The sequence below is a fragment of the Lampetra fluviatilis genome, chromosome 49, assembly GCF_964198595.1.
Source record: "Lampetra fluviatilis chromosome 49, kcLamFluv1.1, whole genome shotgun sequence".
In the NCBI taxonomy this organism is placed as follows: Eukaryota; Metazoa; Chordata; class Hyperoartia; order Petromyzontiformes; family Petromyzontidae; genus Lampetra; species Lampetra fluviatilis.
Genome location: NC_136323.1, coordinates 3,142,812 through 3,162,364, shown reverse-complemented (window position 1 = coordinate 3,162,364; position 19,553 = coordinate 3,142,812). Strand labels below are relative to the sequence as shown.

Here is a 19,553-nt window from a genome sequence, read left to right as displayed (position 1 = left end):
TCAAATTTTCTTGCTGTGGATTTCACACCTGATGATGATTGCTTGTGTTGCAGTCGAAACGTCGTGAGAATTTTTATTGTTTTATCTTATTTTATTATTTCCCTTCTACGTGACTTTACCGAAAGAACCAAGAATATGTGCAGTCCCGTTATCAACCACTCTACCTCTCCGCTGGCCAATGTACTGTGAAGAAGGGCCATTGCCTGAAACGTCGCCAATTATATATAAACAAATCAGTGTAAGGCCATACAAACAAAAACAAAACAAAGATCCCCCGTACAGCCTTAACAGATTGTTGGGGCAAGTGCTGTTAGCGAGCACCTATGAAGGCCGGCAGGGCACACGAGGAGGTGGGTGGCCAACACCACGCCCGGCCGCCTTTGTCTCCCCAGTGGCGATGTTTACACATCGCCCCAGGTACTCATTTGAGGCCGAGTCGACCTAGCGGAAGCCCAAGGACCGCTTCAGATAATCGTCACTGGGTGTTTGGCCGTGAACGGGAGTCGAACCCGGGTCGCCAGGTTCGTAGCGCAACGCGCTAACCGCTACACTACCACATCGCCACAGACACACACACAGAGACACACACACAGAGACACACACAGAGACACACACACAGAGACACACACAGACACACACACAGAGACACACACACAGAGACACACACAGACAGCGACACACACAGAGACACACACACACAGACACACACACACAGAGACACGCACACACGGAGACACACACACACGGAGACACATACACACACAGACACACACAGACACACACACAGAGACACACACACACAGAGACACACACAGACACACACACAGAGACACACACACACACAGAGACACACACAGACACACACACAGACACACACACACAGACACTCACACACAGCGACACACACAGAGACAGGCGGAGTTGTTCGTTAGAGACACCGGCGGAGCGTGTCAAGTGGTTGTCGCGTGCTTGTGCACCAGGTAAGGGGGGGAGGAGGCAGGGAGGCTGCTGCGTTTGCTCTGCCCAATAAGAGAAGTGTGTGGCCTGGAGGAGGAGGAGGATGGAGGAGGAGTTATTGTGACTCCCAGTCTGTCGCAGTCAGAAGTTACGTCTGTGTGTGTGGAGGTGTGATTGTGTGTGCGGTGGGGAGACCGAGCGAGTAGGAAGTTAGCGCGGCGAACACAGACGACCCGCGTTCGACTCCCGCTCGCTCACGGCCACAGTGACGATTTATCTGAAGCGGTGCCGGGACTCTCCTAGGTCGACTCAGCCCTTAAATGAGTACCCGGCGCGGTGTGTAAACATCGCCACTGCGGAGACGAAGACGGTCCCGGACGTGGTGCTGGCCACCCCAACCCTTCGTGTGCCGTGCTGGTTTGTTTTTGTACAGGTGCTCGCTAACAGCACTTGCCACGAAAGTCTGTCAAGGCTATCCGGGGGACCTTTATCGTTTGTGTTCATCCAGCCGGGGAGTGGGGGGGCTGTCGATCTGGAGCTTTAGAAACTTTGATCGTCAACTTCCGAACTCCTGGCACGCGTGGTCTCGCGACCGGCGGTCCGTCTGCCTCGTCATCATCATCATCCTGGCCACGGTCACCGACCTCGGCGAGGATTGTGCTACGGAGCGCGAAAGCTGCTAACTCGGCAGTAACGACTAAGAGCGACTTTGTCGTAGCAAAGACGAATGTGCATGTGTGTGTGCTTAGGGAGGTAGTGCAGTGGTTTGAGTTGACGGTGTGAGTGTATTTGTTTTAACTGGGGGGGGGGGGGGGTATTTATACTGACGGGAAAACCCGTTTCTTTTTATTTATATAGATTGTGTGCTGTGCATAGAACCTGGGCCAGAGATTTAAATCAGGGCTCTCAGTTGACACGCATACACACACAGCGCATCATCATGATCATCATCATCATCGCATAGGTACACATAGCACACCTAACAGGCAAAGCGCACCCGGGTAGCCTACGTAGTGCTGTCGGGGCAAAGTGCTGTACACGAGCACCTATCACAACACACAGAGAGGACGTCACACACAGAGGGCACGTCACACGCGCTCCCGCGAGAGGCTCCATCCAAGAGTGGGAGACCCATCTCTGAAGAGGACAGCGCCAGTCACCATCCTCAACCATGAAGAAGAGGAAGTTCAGATTCCAGGTGACATTCGACTTGGACGAGTTGACGTGCGTGCCCTTCGTGAACGGAGTCCTCTTCTGCAAGCTCCGTCTCTCCGACGGGGGCAGCTTCACGGCGCAGTCGAGCAGGTGAGCCGGTGTCTGTGTGTGGTGGTGGTGGTGGTCGGGGAGTGGTGGTAGTGGTGGTCGGGGGAGTGGTGGTGGTGGTCGGGGAGTGGTGGTGGTGGTCGGGGAGTGGTGGTGGTGGTGGTCGGGGGAGTGGTGGTGGTTGTGGTAGGGGGAGTGGTGGTGGTGGTGGTCGGGGGAGTGGTGGTGGTGGTGGTCGGGGGAGTGGTGGTGGTGATGGTCGGGGGAGTGGTGGTGGTTGTGGTAGGGGGAGTGGTGGTGGTGGTGGTCGGGGGAGTGGTGGTGGTGGTGGTCGGGGGAGTGGTGGTGGTGATGGTCGGGGGAGTGGTGGTGGTTGTGGTAGGGGGAGTGGTGGTGGTGGTGGTCGGGGGAGTGGTGGTGGTGGTGGTCGGGGGAATGGTGGTGGTGATGGTCGGGGGAGTGGTGGTGGTGGTGGTCGGGGGAGTGGTGGTGGTGATGGTCGGGGGAGTGGTGGTGGTTGTGGTAGGGGGAGTGGTGGTGGTGGTAGGGGGAGTGGTGGTGGTGGTCGGGGGAGTGGTGGTGGTGGTCGGGGGAGTGGTGGTGGTGGTGATGGTCGGGGGAGTGGTGGTGGTCGGGGCAGTGGTGGTGGTGGTCGGGGGAGTAGTGGTGGTGGTGGTCGGGGGAGTGGTGGTGGTGGTGGTAGGGGGAGTGGTGGTGGTGGTGGTCGGGGGAGTGGTGGTGGTGGTGGTCGGGGGAGTGGTGGTGGTGGTGGTCGAGGGAGTGGTGGTGGTGGTGGTCGGGGGAGTGGTGGTGGTGGCGTTCGAGGGAGTGGTGGTGGTGGTGGTAGGGGGAGTGGTGGTGGTGGTGGTGGTGGTGGTAGGGGGAGTGGTGGTGGTGATGGTCGGGGGAGTGGTGGTGGTCGGGGCAGTGGTGGTGGTGGTCGGGGGAGTGGTGGTGGTGGTCGGGGGAGTGGTGGTGGTGGTGGTCGGGGGAGTGGTGGTGGTCGGGGCAGTGGTGGTGGTGGTAGGGGGAGTGGTGGTGGTGGTGGTGGTCGGGAAAGTGGTGGTGGTGGTGGTCGGGGGAGTGGTGGTGGTGGTGGTCGGGGGAGTGGTGGTGGTGGTGGTCGGGGGAGTGGTGGTGGTGGTTGTGGTAGGGGGAGTGGTGGTGGTTGTGGTAGGGGGAGTGGTGGTGGTTGTGGTAGGGGGAGCGGTGGCGTCGCTGCGCTACCAACCTGGCCACCCGGGTTCGATCCCCGCTTACGGCCAACGCCGGTGACGATTATCTGAACGGGTCATGGGCCTCCCCTAGGTCGACTCAGCCTCAAATGAGTACCTGGTGCGATGTGTAGACATCGCCACTAGGGAGACAAAGGCGACCGGGCGTGGTTGCTGGCCGCCCACCCCCACGTGTGCCGTACCGGCCTTCATAGGTGCTCGCTAACAGCACTTGCCCCAACAGTCTGTTAAGGCTACACGGGGGATGTTTGTCTTGTGGAGGGGTGGCGCAGCGGTTAGCGCACTTCGCTACGAACCCGGCGACCCGAGTTCGACTCCCGCGTATGATCTATAACTTGTCCCGGGCCTCCCTCAAAGTCGACACGATCTCACCTGAGTGCCCGTGGCCTCACCTGAGTGCCCGTGGCCTCACCTGAGAGCCTGCGGCGGTGTGTGAACATCACCACCGGGGAGTCAAAGGCGGCCAGGCGTGGTGTTGGCAACCCGTATCCAGTTCCGGCCTTCATAGTCAGCGGCACCCTGGAATGCATTGCCGCCACCCATCCGAGCACTGTCCAGGCTCAACTCAGCTTAGCTCGTGAGATGTGTCGTGATAGGGCGCAGTGCTGTGCGAATATCGAGGGACTGCAAATGAATTTTACGAGGTGTTATATCCAGCGCTGTATATAATAGGCGACGTTTCGGACAGTCACCCTTTTGCATAGCACACACTTCATGGATGAGCTTTATGAAGGAAGGGCTATTGCCCGAAACGTCGCCTATTGTTTTTTTTTATAATTGTACATCGAGCTTGCAACTGTGATTCGCAACTACGATTTAATAACCGTGCATTTGCAATCGTCTAATTTGCAACTGAGATGTTTTTTTTTAATTGTCGCTGTTTTTTTTTGTTCTTCAAAAAATGTAGGTGAGTATGTTGTGCCGTGGAGTTCACGTTCGAACGAGTTCACGAGCGAGCGATTTCGCACGTGGACGAGGTCACGAATTGAGTAGTTCATGGGTCCACCCGTGTAACTTCCTCTCAACATTTCCACTGTCGATGCCCCCCAGCTGTGGACTGGAGAGTCGCGCACCAGATTGCGGGTTCATCCAGCCTCTCTTATCGCGTGTCCCTATCTAACCCCCATACATGTGTCGCTTCCCTTATCGCTGTCTCTCCACCGCGCGCGCGCACGGGATCAGTTGACTCATGCGAAGGTGGGATTCGCAAGGCTGATGTTATCGGCCCATCCATTTCGATGTCACAACCGTGACAATCATGAAACATCACACAAACTCATCACCACCGCCACCACCACCAGTGCTGCCAATATCTCAACTTTCTCCCTTTGATGATGCGCGCGAGTCTCCTGACCACGTCCCGTGACTTTCGGGAAACACGCCACGACTTGCACCCCCTCGTGTTTCCCACGGTACAACTCTCCGCCTCGATTCCTGCCGGTCGTGGCCCGCTAAAACAGGTGACGTTTCGGGCAAGGGGCCTTCGTCAAAGCACCTAATTATAGAGGCCAGAGCGACGGTGTTCCAAGAGTTGGATACTTCACTTTACACCACGGGGTCTGATATACAAGCAACGGGTTCCCCCCCCCCTCTATTCGTTTCGCGGCTATGCGGATAACCCATTTCTACCCAACATCACTTGCGGGTTGAATTCACTCAGATGCGGCTATGCGGTCGGACGTGGGACATTGCGTGCGTACTGTGTGTGTACTGTGTGTGTACTCTGTAAGTACTGTGTGTGTGCTGTGTGTGTACTCTGTAAGTACTGTGTGTGTACTGTGTGTGTACTGTGTGTGTACTGCGTGTACTGTGTGTAGTGTGTGTGTACTGTGTGTACTGTGTGCTGTGTGTACTGTGTGCTGTGTGTACTGTGTGTACTGTGTACTCTGTGTGTACTCTGCGTGTACTGTGTGCTGTGTGTACTGTGTGTACTGTGTGCTGTGTGTGTACTGTGTGCTGTGTGTACTGTGTGCTGTGTGTGTACTGTGTGCTGTGTGTGTACTGTGTGCTGTGTGTGTACTGTGTGCTGTGTGTACTGTGTGCTGTGTGTGTACTGTGTGCTGTGTGTGTACTGTGTGCTGTGTGTACTGTGTGCTGTGTGTGTACTGTGTATGTACTGTCTATGTACTGTATCCGTATCCTCGTGCGGTTTTGCTTTGTGTTCCTTTTTTTTGGAACGCATCTACTACCGCACACAGCGAGGGGGATACCTGTAATCAGGGCCCACGGGCCATTGCTAGAAACGTCTTTGAAACGTCAAGTACCTGGTGAGGTTTGTATACATTGTCACTGTGGCAATGCTTAACAAAGGCGGCCGGTCCTGGTGACCCAGCCTATCGTGTACCCTTCCAGCCTTGGTGCCAGCTAAGAGCACTTGCCCCAACAGTCGTTTAAAGCTATCCGGGTATTGACACGTGTCTATGCAGTATATTATATTATTGAAAAATAAGAATACCTATTTGCAAAAGGTATCGATTTGGTGTTTGGGCATCTTAGCACACCTGTTGTATTGCCAGAAAGGGTAAAACCTATTCTTATTCTTCATACTTTGATACTGGCGAAAAGGTCCCATCTAATGTTATTATAATATATTGAAGATATTGCCAAAATAGCATCGCAACGATGGGGATGCCTTCATCCAACAGTGGATTGACCATGGCTGCTGCGGCTGCTGCTGCTGAGCTTTAAACACTTCCTAGGTGGGGGGCACGGTGAGCAGAAAGGAAAGGGGGGGGGGGGTGCAGCCTTGAGTGGCCTCATTGTGAGCGAGCGAGAAGCGATGCGGTGCCAAGAAACCCGACCCCAAGTTGCGGCTCGCCGTTCCGCAGGTGCAGGGGAGGAGAATGCTGATCGCAGCGCTCCCACCAATAGCAGCGGCCAGTCACGAAGATGTTGGCATCGGTGGACTTGTTCTTCTTGGTTCTTTCGGTAAAGTCACGTAGAAGGGAAATAATAAAATAATAAAAATAAAACATAATAAAATCATTCTCACGACGTTTCGGCCACAACGCAAGCAGCCGTCCTCAGGTGAAGAACAGGTCTGTCGGAAAGACAGCGTCTTCACCTGAGGACGGCTGATTGCATTGTGGCCAAAACGTCGTGAGCATTATTTTATTATGTTTCATTTTTATTATTTTATTATTTCCCTTCTACGTGACTTTACCGAAAGAACTAAGAAGATGAATCCCTGCAGTCACGAAAGTTTTGAATCGAAATAAAATAAAATAAAATATTTTCTTATTATTTTATTATTTCCCTTCTACGTGACTTTACCGAAAGAACCAAGAAGATGAATCCCTGCAGTCACGAAAGCTTTAAATCGGTAGACTTGTGGGGCAAGTGCTGTTTACCCAGCACCTATGAAGGCCGACAGGGCGCGCGAGATGGGTGGCCAGCACTACGCACCCACGATTAGCCCGATTGGCGACGTACAATGCTCTCACTGTAAGCACCACCATCATCATCAAAACTGGTATCATCGTCATCATCTTTACTTTACTCATCATCATTACTGCTGTAATCATCGTCATCCTCGCTGTTAATCACCAATAACATCCTAATCAATATTGTCATTAGCTATTTCAAGTGTTGCAATAATCATCATCATTGTCATCATCATTACAATCCTAATCATCATCACTCTTGGGGTCATCTAATGCCCTTTAAATAATCACTTCTGTCATCATCATCTAATATTTCAACACGCTTCCCACGTCATTGGAACTGCTTTTTGTGTCTAGTTTGTTGTCCTTCCCCGCACCTCCGATTAGCACGGTTGGCTACGTACGGTGCGAAAGAAGTTAAACATACACACATGTCCGGCCGCCTTTGTCTCCCCAGTGCTGATGTTTACACATTGCACCAGATACTCATTTGAGGCTGAGTGGACACGCCGCACCACACAGGCAAGGGTCCCCCGTGTAGCCTTAACAGATTTTTGGGGCAAGTGCTGTTAGTGCAGCAACGACACACGCGGGGGGGGGGGGGGGGGTGACCAGCACCACGCCATCGCACGAGGTCCAGGACTCATTTCAGGCTGAGTCGACCTAGGGAAGGAGGAAGGTGGGGGGGGGTCACTGCCCTGGAAGAAGGTGGGGGGGGGGGGCTCTGCCGAGTGAGAGGTCACGTGGGCAACGCATTCCTCACGGCCGGCCACGGGGGGCGATGACCGAGAGGGAGCAAGGGGGCGAGGGAGAGAGATTCGCTCGCTGCAGCTGAACCATTAATGGGCAGCGGCAAGAGCCCCCGCTTCTCGCTCTCACTTCTTGTTGGGATGTCCGCTGCCGCGGTTGGAAATAAATAATGGACCCCGAAGTGCTGAGCGGCCAGCAACAATCAGCGCCGTCGAAGGTGTTACGGTTCGGGGTGGAACGCGTCTCTCAAATCGAGCGAGGGCTATTGCTGTAAGTGCTTTATAGAAGGCGAAGGGACTGCGACGGTGATGACAATGGGATGAGGGATGTGCAGAGAGGTTGTACAGGTCGAGGGAAGCAGCAGAAAAAGAAGTGTTGTGACCTGCAGTGTGGTGAGTGGCTGGGTGAATGTGTGGGTCAATGGGTGATTAAGTGTGTGAGTAGGTGAGTGAGTGGGTGGGTGTCTGTGTGTGTGTGAGTGAATGGGTGGGTGAATGGTTGAGTGGGTGAGTAAATATGAGAGTGTGTGGGTAGGTGAGTCAGTGAGTGGGTGGCTGAATGGTTCAGTGGGTGTGAGTGGATGGGTTAATGGGTGGGTGAGTGGGTGTTTGTGAGTGGATGAACGAGTGGGTGGGTTAGTGGTTGCGTGTGTGAGTGAGTGGGTGTATGAGTGGATGGGTGAGTAGGAGGAGCGGTAGTGTTGCGGTTAGCACGCTTCGATACAAACTTTGCGAGCCGAGTCGATTCATGCTCACGACCAACACCAGTGACGATTATCTGAACTGGTCCTGGGCCTCCCCTAGGTCGACGCAGCCTCAAATGAGTACCTGGTGCGGTGTATACACATCGTCACTAGAGACGACCGGGCGTGGTGCCGACTACCCACCAGCTATTGTTACGTGCCGGCCTTCAAAGGTGCTCGCTAACAGCACTTGCCCCAACAGCCTGTTAAGGCTATACTGGAATCTTTGTTGGGTGGGTGAGTGTGTTGTTCTGGGAACACGGTGTGGAGGAGACGAGATGGTGGGTGGGCGAGTGTGTGAGTGGGTGGGTGAGTGGGTGGGTGGGTGAGTGGGTGGGTGAGTGAGTGGGTGAGTGTGTGAGTGGGTGAGTGAGTGGGTAGGTGGGTGAGTGGGTGAGTGTGTGAGTGGGTGAGTGTGTGAGTGAGTAGGTGAATGAATGAGTGGGTGAGTGAGTGAGTGTGTGAGTGGGTGGGTGAGTGTTTGAGTGGGTGAGTGAGTGGGTGGGTGAGTGGGTGTGTGAGTGTGTGAGTGGGTGAGTGAGTGGGTGGGTGGGTGGGTGAGTGTGTGAGTGGGTGGGTGAGTGTTTGAGTGGGTGAGTGAGTGGGTGAGTGAGTGGGTGGGTGAGTGGGTGGGTGAGTGGGTGAGTGGGTGAGTGGGTGAGTGAGTGAGTGGGTGAGTGGGTGGGTGGGTGAGTGGGTGTGTGAGTGTGTGAGTGTGTGAGTGAGTATGTGAATGGATGAGTGAGTGAGTGAGTAGGTGAGTGAGTGAGTGAGTGGGTGAGTGGGTGAGTGTGTGAGTGGGTGGGTGAGTGTTTGAGTGGGTGAGTGAGTGGGTGAGTTAGTGGGTGGGTGAGTGGGTGGGTGGGTGAGTGGGTGTGTGAGTGGGTGGGTGAGTGTTTGAGTGTGTGAGTGGGTGAGTGTGTGTGTGTGTGAGTGAGTGGGTGAGTGAGTGAGTGGGTGGGTGAGTGTGTGAGTGGGTGAGTGAGTGGGTGAGTGAGTGAGTGGGTGGGTGGGTGGGTGAGTGTGTGAGTGGGTGAGTGAGTGGGTGAGTGAGTGAGTGGGTGGGTGGGTGAGTGTGTGAGTGGGTGAGTGTTTGAGTGGGTGAGTGGGTGAGTGAGTGTGTGAGTGAGTGAGCGGGTGAGTGTGTTGTTGTGGTAACACGGTGTGGACGAGGCGAGCGAGTCAACTGGGTCGACCGCCGCGTGTCACCGGCTGCTGCTTGTCGTGGCTCTGGGCGGGCTGCAACAGAAAGAAGACCTGGCACAGCACCGTGAAGGCCACGCACCTTGGACATAGGCATTGAAGCCCTCGGGCCCCTTGGCGTGCCCGTACAACCGATGGCAGTGGGCAGGGCCGCTTCCCAACCCAGAGCCAAAACCATCAATCGCCATGCCAGCCATGCGTGGACTTTGTTGTTGTAGCAGCCAACGTAAAGCGTGCCGGCGTTGCCGAGTCTCGGAAGTGGAAGCCAACAATCGTGCTTACTTCAAACGCGCCGCGCGACTTTCTGCTGCTCAGGTGATCACTGAGGCATCGCCGCTCATCTCGCGTTTACAGCCCTGGAGCAGTGCGGAGGGGGAGGATGAATTCCACATTTCGATGACGGGGGAGAGTCTATCCGCAGGACATCCGTTGTTTATTTTTTCACAAAGTGGTACTCATTTTAGTGATCCCCCCCCGCCCCGGAGGGAGGGATGATGAGCTGGGTCAACCCTCACGTCTGGGCCACGTGTTTATTTCCCCACAAAGTGGTACTCATTTTAGAGACCCCCGCCCCGGAGGGAGGGATGATGAGCTGGGTCACCCTCACATCTGGGCCACGTGTTTATTTCCCCACAAAGTGGTACCGATTTTAGTGACTCCCCCCCGCCCCGGAGGGAAGGATGATGAGCTGGGTCAACCCTCACATCTGGGCCACGTGTTTATTTCCCCACAAAGTGGTACCTATTTTAGAGACCCCACCCCCCCGGAGGGAGGGATGATGAGCTGGGTCAACCCTCACGTCTGGGCCACGTGGCCGGTACTTGCTGAGCCACGCGCTGTCGTCTCGTTTCAGACGTCAGTGCACGCGCACAGCCCCTTTGTAAATCCACTGCTGGATGAGGGCCTCCTCCCAGGGTCGTGGATGGGGGTGTTATTTGACCATACTTCCCCACACCGGCGGTCAGTGCGGGTGGGGGAGGGGGGTTGTTAAGCCCCAAACACGGTTCAGATATCACTCGCCACTGATGTTAGCCGTGGCCAGGAATTTTAATTTAAATGTTGAATAATATTAAGAATGCATGATGTATGGGCGTATTTAGTTCCACCCTTGCATAACAGGTGTGAACAGGTGAGCCGAGGCGCGCTGCCAGTCCGTGTTGTACATGAACAAGAGACAAAGTGATAGGTCCATACATCCATGACGATGCCATCATCATCATCATCAATCACCACGTGTGACCACCACCATCGCTACCCTCACCACCAGTGCCGCCACCGTATCGATGTTCTTACCAGTGATGGTTACGGATGATAATGGCGGTGGTGACGATGGTGATGATGATTCAGGGCTAAGGAATGAAAAGGTTCTATGTAGACATATACTTCATGCCTTTGTGTGTGTCTCACAAAGACAAAGATCCTCAGTGTGGCATTAGTAGACTTTTGGGGTGAGTGCTGTTTACCGAGCACCTATGAAGGCCGACACGGCGCACGAGGGAGTGGGTGGCCAGCACCACATACCTCCGATTAGCATGGTTAGCAACGTATACTGCGAAAGAAGTTCAACATACATACATTCTCGGCCGCCTTTGTCTCCCAAGTGCCGATGTTTACACATTGGAGCAGGTACTTGTTTGAGGCTGAGTGGACACACTGCACCACAAAGATAAGTGTTTACCGTATGGGGCATGTTAGCGCGCACCTATGAAAGCCGGAACGGCACACGAGTGGGTGGGGTCAGCACCACACCCGGCCACCTTTGTCTCCCTAGTGGCGATGTTTACACACCGCAACCAGGTACTTATTTGAGGCTGAGTCAACTTAGGGGAGGCCCAGGACTGATTCAGATAATCGTCACTGGTATTGGCCGTGAGCGGGAATCGAACTCGGGTCCCCCGTCCTAGCGCAGCGCGCTAACTACTACCCTACCACTCCCCCACACCGCACCAAAGACAAAGATCCCCCCGTGTAGCCTTAACAGACTGTTGGGGCAAGTGCGTTTAGCGAGTAGCACCTATGAAGGCTGGTACGGCACACGAGGGTGTGGGTGGCCAACACCACACCCGGCCGCCGTTGTCTCCCCAGTGACGATTTTTACACATCGCACCAGGTATTCATTTGAGGCTGAGTCGACCTAGTGGAGGCCCAGGACCAGTTCAGATAATCGTCACCGGTGTTGGCCGTGAGCCAGAATCGATACTCTTTGGTCTTTTTCGGAGGAGTCACGTAGCGACCCGGGTCGCCAGGTCTGTAGCGCTGCGTGCAAACCGCTACACTGCCGCACCACACACGCACGCACGCACATACACGCGCGTACCGACACGCTGACGAAACACGGTGAACACGGAGCATGCGTTGCCGCAGGGGAATTCTTCCCCGCGTCGCTCCGCGCTCAGAGACGAGCGCCCCTGGGGCCCGGCTGGCATTGGAATCTGTGCCGTCCTGTTCGTGAGGAGCAACCTCTCCGAGAGCCACATTCCTGCGGAGCATCCTCCCAGATCCGCGCGATCACGATCCTCGTACAGGTAGATAGTAGTACTAATAATAATTAATTAAATTTGCAAGGCGCATTTCATCTGCAGATCCCAGCGCGCCGTGTATGGGCGGCAGAAAATAAAACCGAACCAGGGCAAAACGGCCAGAATGCCGGGGGGTAAAGGTCAATTTGAAGAGGTGAGTTTTCAAGACAGAAATTCAATCGTACCCCTCGTGACTGATTGCCCCATCAGCGAGGGCAGAGCGTTCTTGCACCGTCCGGGAGCTGGGCTGGCAGCAGCGTGACCTGCCCAGTGACAGGGCCTCGACCTCGGCGGTCCTTCGAGTAGAAGGGGGTCCGAGGTTGGATGAGCGATACAAACATGGATCAGTTCCTGCAGCCATCGTGGGCCGAACCCATGGAGAGCCTTGAAGCTTCAGCAGCAGCAGGAGCAGCAGCAGGAGGATCTCAGTGTCCACTCGAACCCCGCCTGCGAGCCAGCGGTGTGAGATCCCAAACAGGAATGCGTTGCAGGAATCGAGAGGGAAGAACTCAAAAGCGTGCGCCAGGTCTCTCCTCCATCTCTCTGTAAGTCAGTAGGCGACAGGAAACAGCGCGGCCTGGCAATGTTTCTATGGCGGAAGAGCGAAGTTATAACCACCCTGGGAGTTGAGATGACTGCAGAGGGGGCCCCGATGAGCATGGTCTCAGCGTTGTTGGCGTTCGGTCAAAATAAAATGTCACTGCAACCCAAGATTTCACGAATGTTGATGATGTAAAGGTGAGGCTACGGCAGCAGCTTCCCTGCAGGATCTTATACGAGTAAGGGAGGTTGTAGATTGCACGTGAGTTGTTGGCAAGCTGAGAAATCGAGACCCGACTTTTTCAAACGTGATGTCGAAGTTGTCAGGGACAGTGGAGAAGTGCACATTTATGCCTTGCTCAGAAGACGACTGGCGGTAGAGAACGAGGTCCGGGGATAATTCTTCCTCATCGCAGCACAGGAGGAGGACTTTGCCGGTGAGATGTCGGTGGAGTGGGCACGGAGTTGCAATTACCGAAAAAACCTAAGAGTATGAATCCTTGCAGTCACGAAAGCTTTAAAATCTGGAGTTGCAATTCTCCGTGAGGCTTGCGCAGCCCTGGCACGGCTCACTCACCGCACTGCTGGTGGAAGGGGCCTCTTCACCCAGAGGGAGCTCTAGCGCAGGGGTCCCCAACCCAATGGGCCGCAGACCGGTACCGTTCCGTGGCCTGTTAGGAACCGGGCCGCACAGCAGCAGGAGGTGAGAGCGGTGAGTCCGTGCGTGGCCCGCCCCCATTGTTCTATTATTCACCACTTCCATCCGTGCCTCTTTCCCGCACTGCGCGCTTGTCTCAGTCACAGTGTTGGTTAGCCCACAAGCTGCTAACCCCTAGTAGCCAGAATGAGTAAAAAACAAACGTCGCCGGAGAGCTTCTTTGAAAAGAGGGAAATACCCAATGATGACCCCCCTCACCCTGGTCCGTGAAAAAATTGTCTTCCACGAAACCGGTCCCTGGTGCCAAAAAGATTGGGCACCGCAGCTCTAGAGGGCCCCGTCTTAGAGGGTGTTTGACCTTCCCTCCCACCGCAGCTCTAGAGGGCCCCTGTCTTAGAGGGTGTTTGGCCTTCCCTTCCACCGCAGCTCTAGAGGGCCCCGTCTTAGAGCGTGTTTGGCCTTCCCTTCCACCGCTGGCCGGGATGTCATGAAAGAGGTTGGAGTGGAGATTTTACATTTGGGGGAGATGAAGGCGCAGCTCTGCAATGGCTTGTTCACGCCATTGCTGGTAGAAGGGGGGCTCTAAAGAGCTCAACTAGAGGGTACGTTGGCCTACTCTTCCAAACTGGCCAGTACGTCCTGGAAGAAGTGGGAGTATCCACACTTCAACCCACTACACGCGACCAGCCCGATCATAGACTGTGGCACTCGAATTCAGTCTTGACGGGTGGAGAGAGGCAGTGAGGGTGATTTAAGAGTCAGACAGAAGCCAAGTTTATATATATATACCTCGTATATATATGCACACTGTACGTCAATCTCACATTTGTTTGGCAAGCACTGGAGTGGGATGTTGCACACTTACACAGGTGTGTTGTCAGTGCCCAGCAAAGCAAAGGTTGCATTGTTTAATACAAACACAAAAACTCCGCCTTGCCCTGGAGTGTGATATCTGAAATATAATACTGGTAGGAACCTCCTGGTTACACCAGCCCACAGGGGATTATTGTGTCCGTCCGTCGTGCAGGGAGGGGCTGGGTGGGGAGGGAGGGGCTGGGTGGGGAGAGGAGGGTGGGGAGGGGCTGGGTGGGGAGGGTGGGGCTGGGTGGGGAGGGGCTGGTCACCCCGTGGTGCCCTTATAAAACTCAACGTTTAACCTACTCACGCCGGCTTGTGCCCGCCCTCACAGTCGGGCATATTTGCGGAATACACCACGCCGCAGTTGACCCTGGCCATTGACCGAGCAACCCAACGCTCCTACCAGCTCCCTCCGCAGGAATGTGTTCCGGTGTGAGCACAACTCCAGTCCCGTGTGTCCACAAGTAACTAAAACGCGTTTTCGTCCATCAGCCAAGACGTCCGGCCAGCGTGGAAGAGTAGACCAAGTACTCCACAGCTCCTTCTAGCGGAGAGGCCCTTCCTCTGCCAGCGGTGGCTCGGGGCAGCTGCACGATGTCGCGTTGCGTGTGAGCCTCGATTCCCGCTCACGGCCCCCAACACCAGTGACGATCATCCGAATCGGTTCCTGGGCCTCCCCTAGGTGGCTGTAGCCCAGAGACGACGATGTAGGCTGACTACCATGCCCCGGCGAGGGTTTGCCGTGCGTCCCCCGGATGCCGGCTCGCCGAATCGTCGAATCGTCGTCGAGTCGTCGTCGCTCCGCGCCGCAGAACTCGCGCCGTGGGCCGTGCCCCGTCCAGCGAGGGACGTGTCACGCCGAGTCGAGCGCCAGGGTTCAGCCGCCCCGCCTCGAGTCTCTTGCCTGCAGCCGCTTTCGTCCCGTGCGCGTAAAAGACCGGGGCCCCGGTTGCTTTCGTTGAAGGGAAAAGCGAGATTGATTAATTTTTTTTTTTATATAAATAGATTTCAACTACAGAGGGGCGTTCGGAGTGATTCAGCTGAGCTTGCGAGCCTCGGGTGCTTTGAGATGCTGGGGCATCTAAGCCACGTGCTGCTGTGGGGGAGGTGAGGGGGTCCCTGCAGGTCAGGAAATCCCAGCGACGGCTCGTTCGCCGCTCGGTGATGAGGTTCGCAGTTCAAATCCGGCGGCCACCCCGGTTAATACTGCGGTGTGTATTGACTGCAATGATACTATGTCGCGCCTGCGTCACTCACAGCGGACGTTAAACGAACCCGTGGCGTCATTCGGCAGGAGTTGGGCCATCGTGTGCCACTGGCGTTCGCGTCAAAATGAGTACAAATTCGAAAATGTACACCGCAAATTACTCAATTGGCATCACACAGCAGCAGCAGCAATCATGGCCCCACTGCTGGCAGAAGACTCATGCCCCAGGTCACAAATGAGACTCATCCTGGCCTCTTGAGTTCTCACCTGGTTCAATACAATCAACTTGACACTTCTCGGTGAGCACGGGAGGGCTGCCGGGGCCGGCGCGTGGTCGGTTAACGACGTCACACAGCGAGCCGATAACTGCGATGCACATTGAGTCATTTATCGCAATATACAACTATACATAATCCGAATGATGTGGGGTGGGAGGCGGGGGGGTGAGATATATTCATTATAGATTTGAAGCTTTCGTGACTGCAAGGATTCATATTCTTAGGTTTTTTTCGGTAAAGTCACGTAGGTAAAAAATTCAAATTAATAAAAGTAAAATATAAAAAAATATAAAAATCACGACGTTTCGGAGCCAACACAAGCTTCCGTCTTCAGGTGGAACCGTCACAGCACGACTGCTGCATGTGCACAGATAAAAAAAAAACGCAAAACCCTACAGATGTGGCTGTGAGAGATGGCATCGAGTTCAAGATGTCAGCGAGTGACGTAGGCAGTTCGCCTGGCCTTGACGTCACTGAGGCTAAATAGGGGGCTGGAAGTGGCCGACGTTTACCCTCCAATTCCTGTGCCCCCCCTCGCCCGCACCGCACGGCGCCACGTGTCTGCTTGGACGAATCTCACGGAATGTACAGAGTGGCGGCCCAAACAGCTAGGACACACACGGTTATTTCATTAATGTTAACATTGGGATGAAGGAAAAAAAAAACATCTTTATTTTTGATTCGTTAATATTTCATCCATTGGCGTTATTCATTTATCTCCTTCTTCCTGTGGGGGGTCACCTCGAATTTGTCGTTTGCGAAACTCGATCAAGAACCCGGAGTGAATTGAGACGGCGAAATGTAACCGACAGACGTTCAAAGATGACACCTGTAGCCTTTCATTTGGAAATGAGAACGAATGAGAACGCAGTGGATGGACGTGAATGGAAGTCCGCGTGAACGTTTGTTAAAATAAATGAAATCACCCGATGTGATGTGTTGCCGTATCCTCAGACGTGACGTGAGCCCTTCGGCCCACCAATACAATCAGGGCTGTATGGACTCTACTTTGAACTTCTTTCGCACCGTACTTAGCCAAAAGTGGGGTGAGGAACCTTTTTTCTGCCAAGGGCCATTTGTATATTTATAACATCATTCGCGGGCCATACAAAATAATCATCTTAAACATTTGCCTGTTATATTTGGTCAAACGTTTAATTAACTCAACCATAATACGATGGCTGGAACTGCTTCTCTTTGGCTAGGCGCGTGATGATATTAGCTGGTGTTGATGTTGCTGCTACTCGCAACTGCTTTTCAAGGTTTGCTTCTAGATTCATTGAATTTCGAGTCCCGCCGGCGGTTGCCTTGGCAGGGCCAGACCCAAATGATTTCACGGGCCGGACGTTTTCCACCCCTGCTCTAGAATGGCAAAGTGCCCTTTGGTCGAACGCGCTCTAAGCAGAGCCCCTGGTGGCGGCAGCGTTGGGCAGCCACGAACCACGCTCTGGCAGAGATGGCCTCGGCAGAGGTTCAATGAACCCACGGGCTCGATTCCCGGTAGGCGGTGTCGAAATCTGAGTCGCGAAAAGAGTTACCAGTTTGTCGGCGTGTGAACATCGAGCGCTGTGGAGGCAACGGCGGACGGGGCGTGGTGCTGGCCACATCACCCCCTCGACACGACTATCGCAACCCCCCCCACCTCTTCTTCGTCTTCATCCCCCTGTAGCCCTAACTCCGTGTGCGTGTTGGGCTCCGTGGGTGGGGCGAGTGCGGGCCGGTTGGGGTCGAGTTGACAGTGCGCAGGGTTGCTGTGGGAGGGAGGCAGCCTCCTTTGTTTCTTGGAACTTTAGAGAGACTTATTTCGCTCGGAAAACCAACAAATACCTCGTGTTCCTAAGCGCCGCACACACACACAACACACACACAACACGGACACACGAATCTCTAACACACACACGACACAGACACACGAATCTCTAACACACACACAACACGGACACACGAATCTCTAACACACACACAACACGGACACACGAATCTCTAACACACAACACGGACACACGATTGCCTAACACACACACACAACACGCACACACGAATCTCTAACACACACACAACACGGACACACGAATCTCTAACACACACACAACACGGACACACGAATCCCTAACACACAACACGGACACACGATTGCCTAACACACACACACAACACGCACACACGAATCTCTAACACACACACAACACGGACACACGAATCTCTAACACACACACAACACGGACACACGAATCTCTAACACACACACAACACGGACACACGAATCTCTAACACACACACAACACAGACACACGAATCTCTAACACACACAACACGGACACACGAATCTCTAACACACACACAACACGGACACACGAATCTCTAACACACACACAACACGGACACACGAATCTCTAACACACACACAACACGGACACACGAATCTCTAACACACACACAACACGGACACACGAATCTCTAACACACACACAACACGGACACACGAATCTCTAACACACACACAACACGGACACACGAATCTCTAACACACACACAACACGGACACACGAATCTCTAACACACACACAACACGGACACACGAATCCCTAACAAACAACACGGACACACGATTGCCTAACACACACACACAACACGCACACACGAATCCATAACACACACACAACACACACAACACAGACACACGAATCCCTAACACACACACACATATACCCCCAACAAAGACAACGATCCCCCGTGTAGCCTTAACAGACTGTTGGGGCAAGTGCTGTGTGCGAGTAGCACCTATGAAAGCCAACAACCACGCCCGGCCGCCTTTGTCTCCCCCAGTGGCGATGGTTTTACACACCGCACCAGGTACCCATTTGAGGCTGAGTCGACCTAGGTGAGGCCCAGGACCGGTTCAGATAATCATCACTGGTGTTGGCCGTGAGCAGGAATTGAACCCGGTTCGCCGGGTTCGTAGCGCAGCGCGCTAATCACTACACCACCGCTCCCCCCATACCCCCAACGCACACATATACCCCTAACACCCCACACAGAAAAAGTTCCCCCGTATAGCCTCAACAGACTGTTGGGGCAAGTGCTGTTAGCGAGCGCCTACGAATTTATAGGAGCAGCCAAATCATCTAAGCGCGAGTTGATTATCAACGTGGAGGAGGAGGAGGGCAACATCCGTAGGAAATCACAACAACGCAGACATGATTCCTTGCAAAAGGTTTCAGTTTGGTGTCTCAACATCCTAACACACCTGTTTTATTGCCAGAAAAGCTAAACACCAATTACTTATGTAAGGGTGTAGCCCTGCAATTGATTGGGAGAGGCCTTCATCCAGCAGTGGATTGACAATGCCTGTCAACGACGATGATAGCGACGATGATCTGAAAGCGCCCAACACCCGCGGTGGTTGCGTTCGACAGCTCCCCTCTAATCTCTGTACCACGCAGCGCGCATTCCGAGCCGAGCTCAACGCACATTTCGCAGCGCTGCTGCTGAAGCGGCGTCACGCCATGTCCCTCTGTAATCCGCCGCGCACAATGCCGCGCGAGGAATTTGTTTCTCCCCGCTAATCCACGCGGGCCGATGTTGTCCAAGCGACCCGGGCCGCCTGGTGGAACGAGCGGCTCCGTCACGCAAAAGGTCAGCGGGTTCAAGTCCTGGTTGCGTGCCTGGGTTGACGCGACCCATCATCTCACTCCCAGCCGGGGTGGGGATAAATCGGGAACAAGTTTGCGAGGAAGATCAACGGTGCCTCTTTTACGGGGAGGCTCGTCCCTGTCATAGGAATGTGGAATTTCCACCACTGGACCTCAAGTTCAAGTTCATTTATTAGGTATAGCCCTGTGAGCCATTGGGCTCTTGAATCGGGTGCAACCGCAACAAACAAAAAAAACATGAAAAAGAATACATCTTAAAGTGACTATGTGCAAACAGAAAATCCAAGAAAAAATCACGGTACACCAA

General features: G+C 54.2%; 1 protein-coding gene across 3 annotated transcripts in view; it reads left to right on the top strand.

Moving 5' to 3' along the window:
- Positions 1–1,072: 1,072 nt before the first annotated feature.
- Positions 1,073–19,553, top strand: part of EEIG1 (estrogen-induced osteoclastogenesis regulator 1) — a 42,183-nt gene continuing 23,702 nt past the window's right edge. For 2 of the 3 annotated variants that reach the window (XM_078877942.1, XM_078877941.1), the window contains exon 1: positions 1,073–2,262. In XM_078877942.1, the coding sequence (XP_078734068.1) occupies positions 2,129–2,262 (134 nt within the window). In that variant the 5' untranslated portion in view covers positions 1,073–2,128. The remainder of the gene's footprint in view (positions 2,263–19,553) is intronic. The other variant, XM_078877940.1, reaches the window with a different exon arrangement.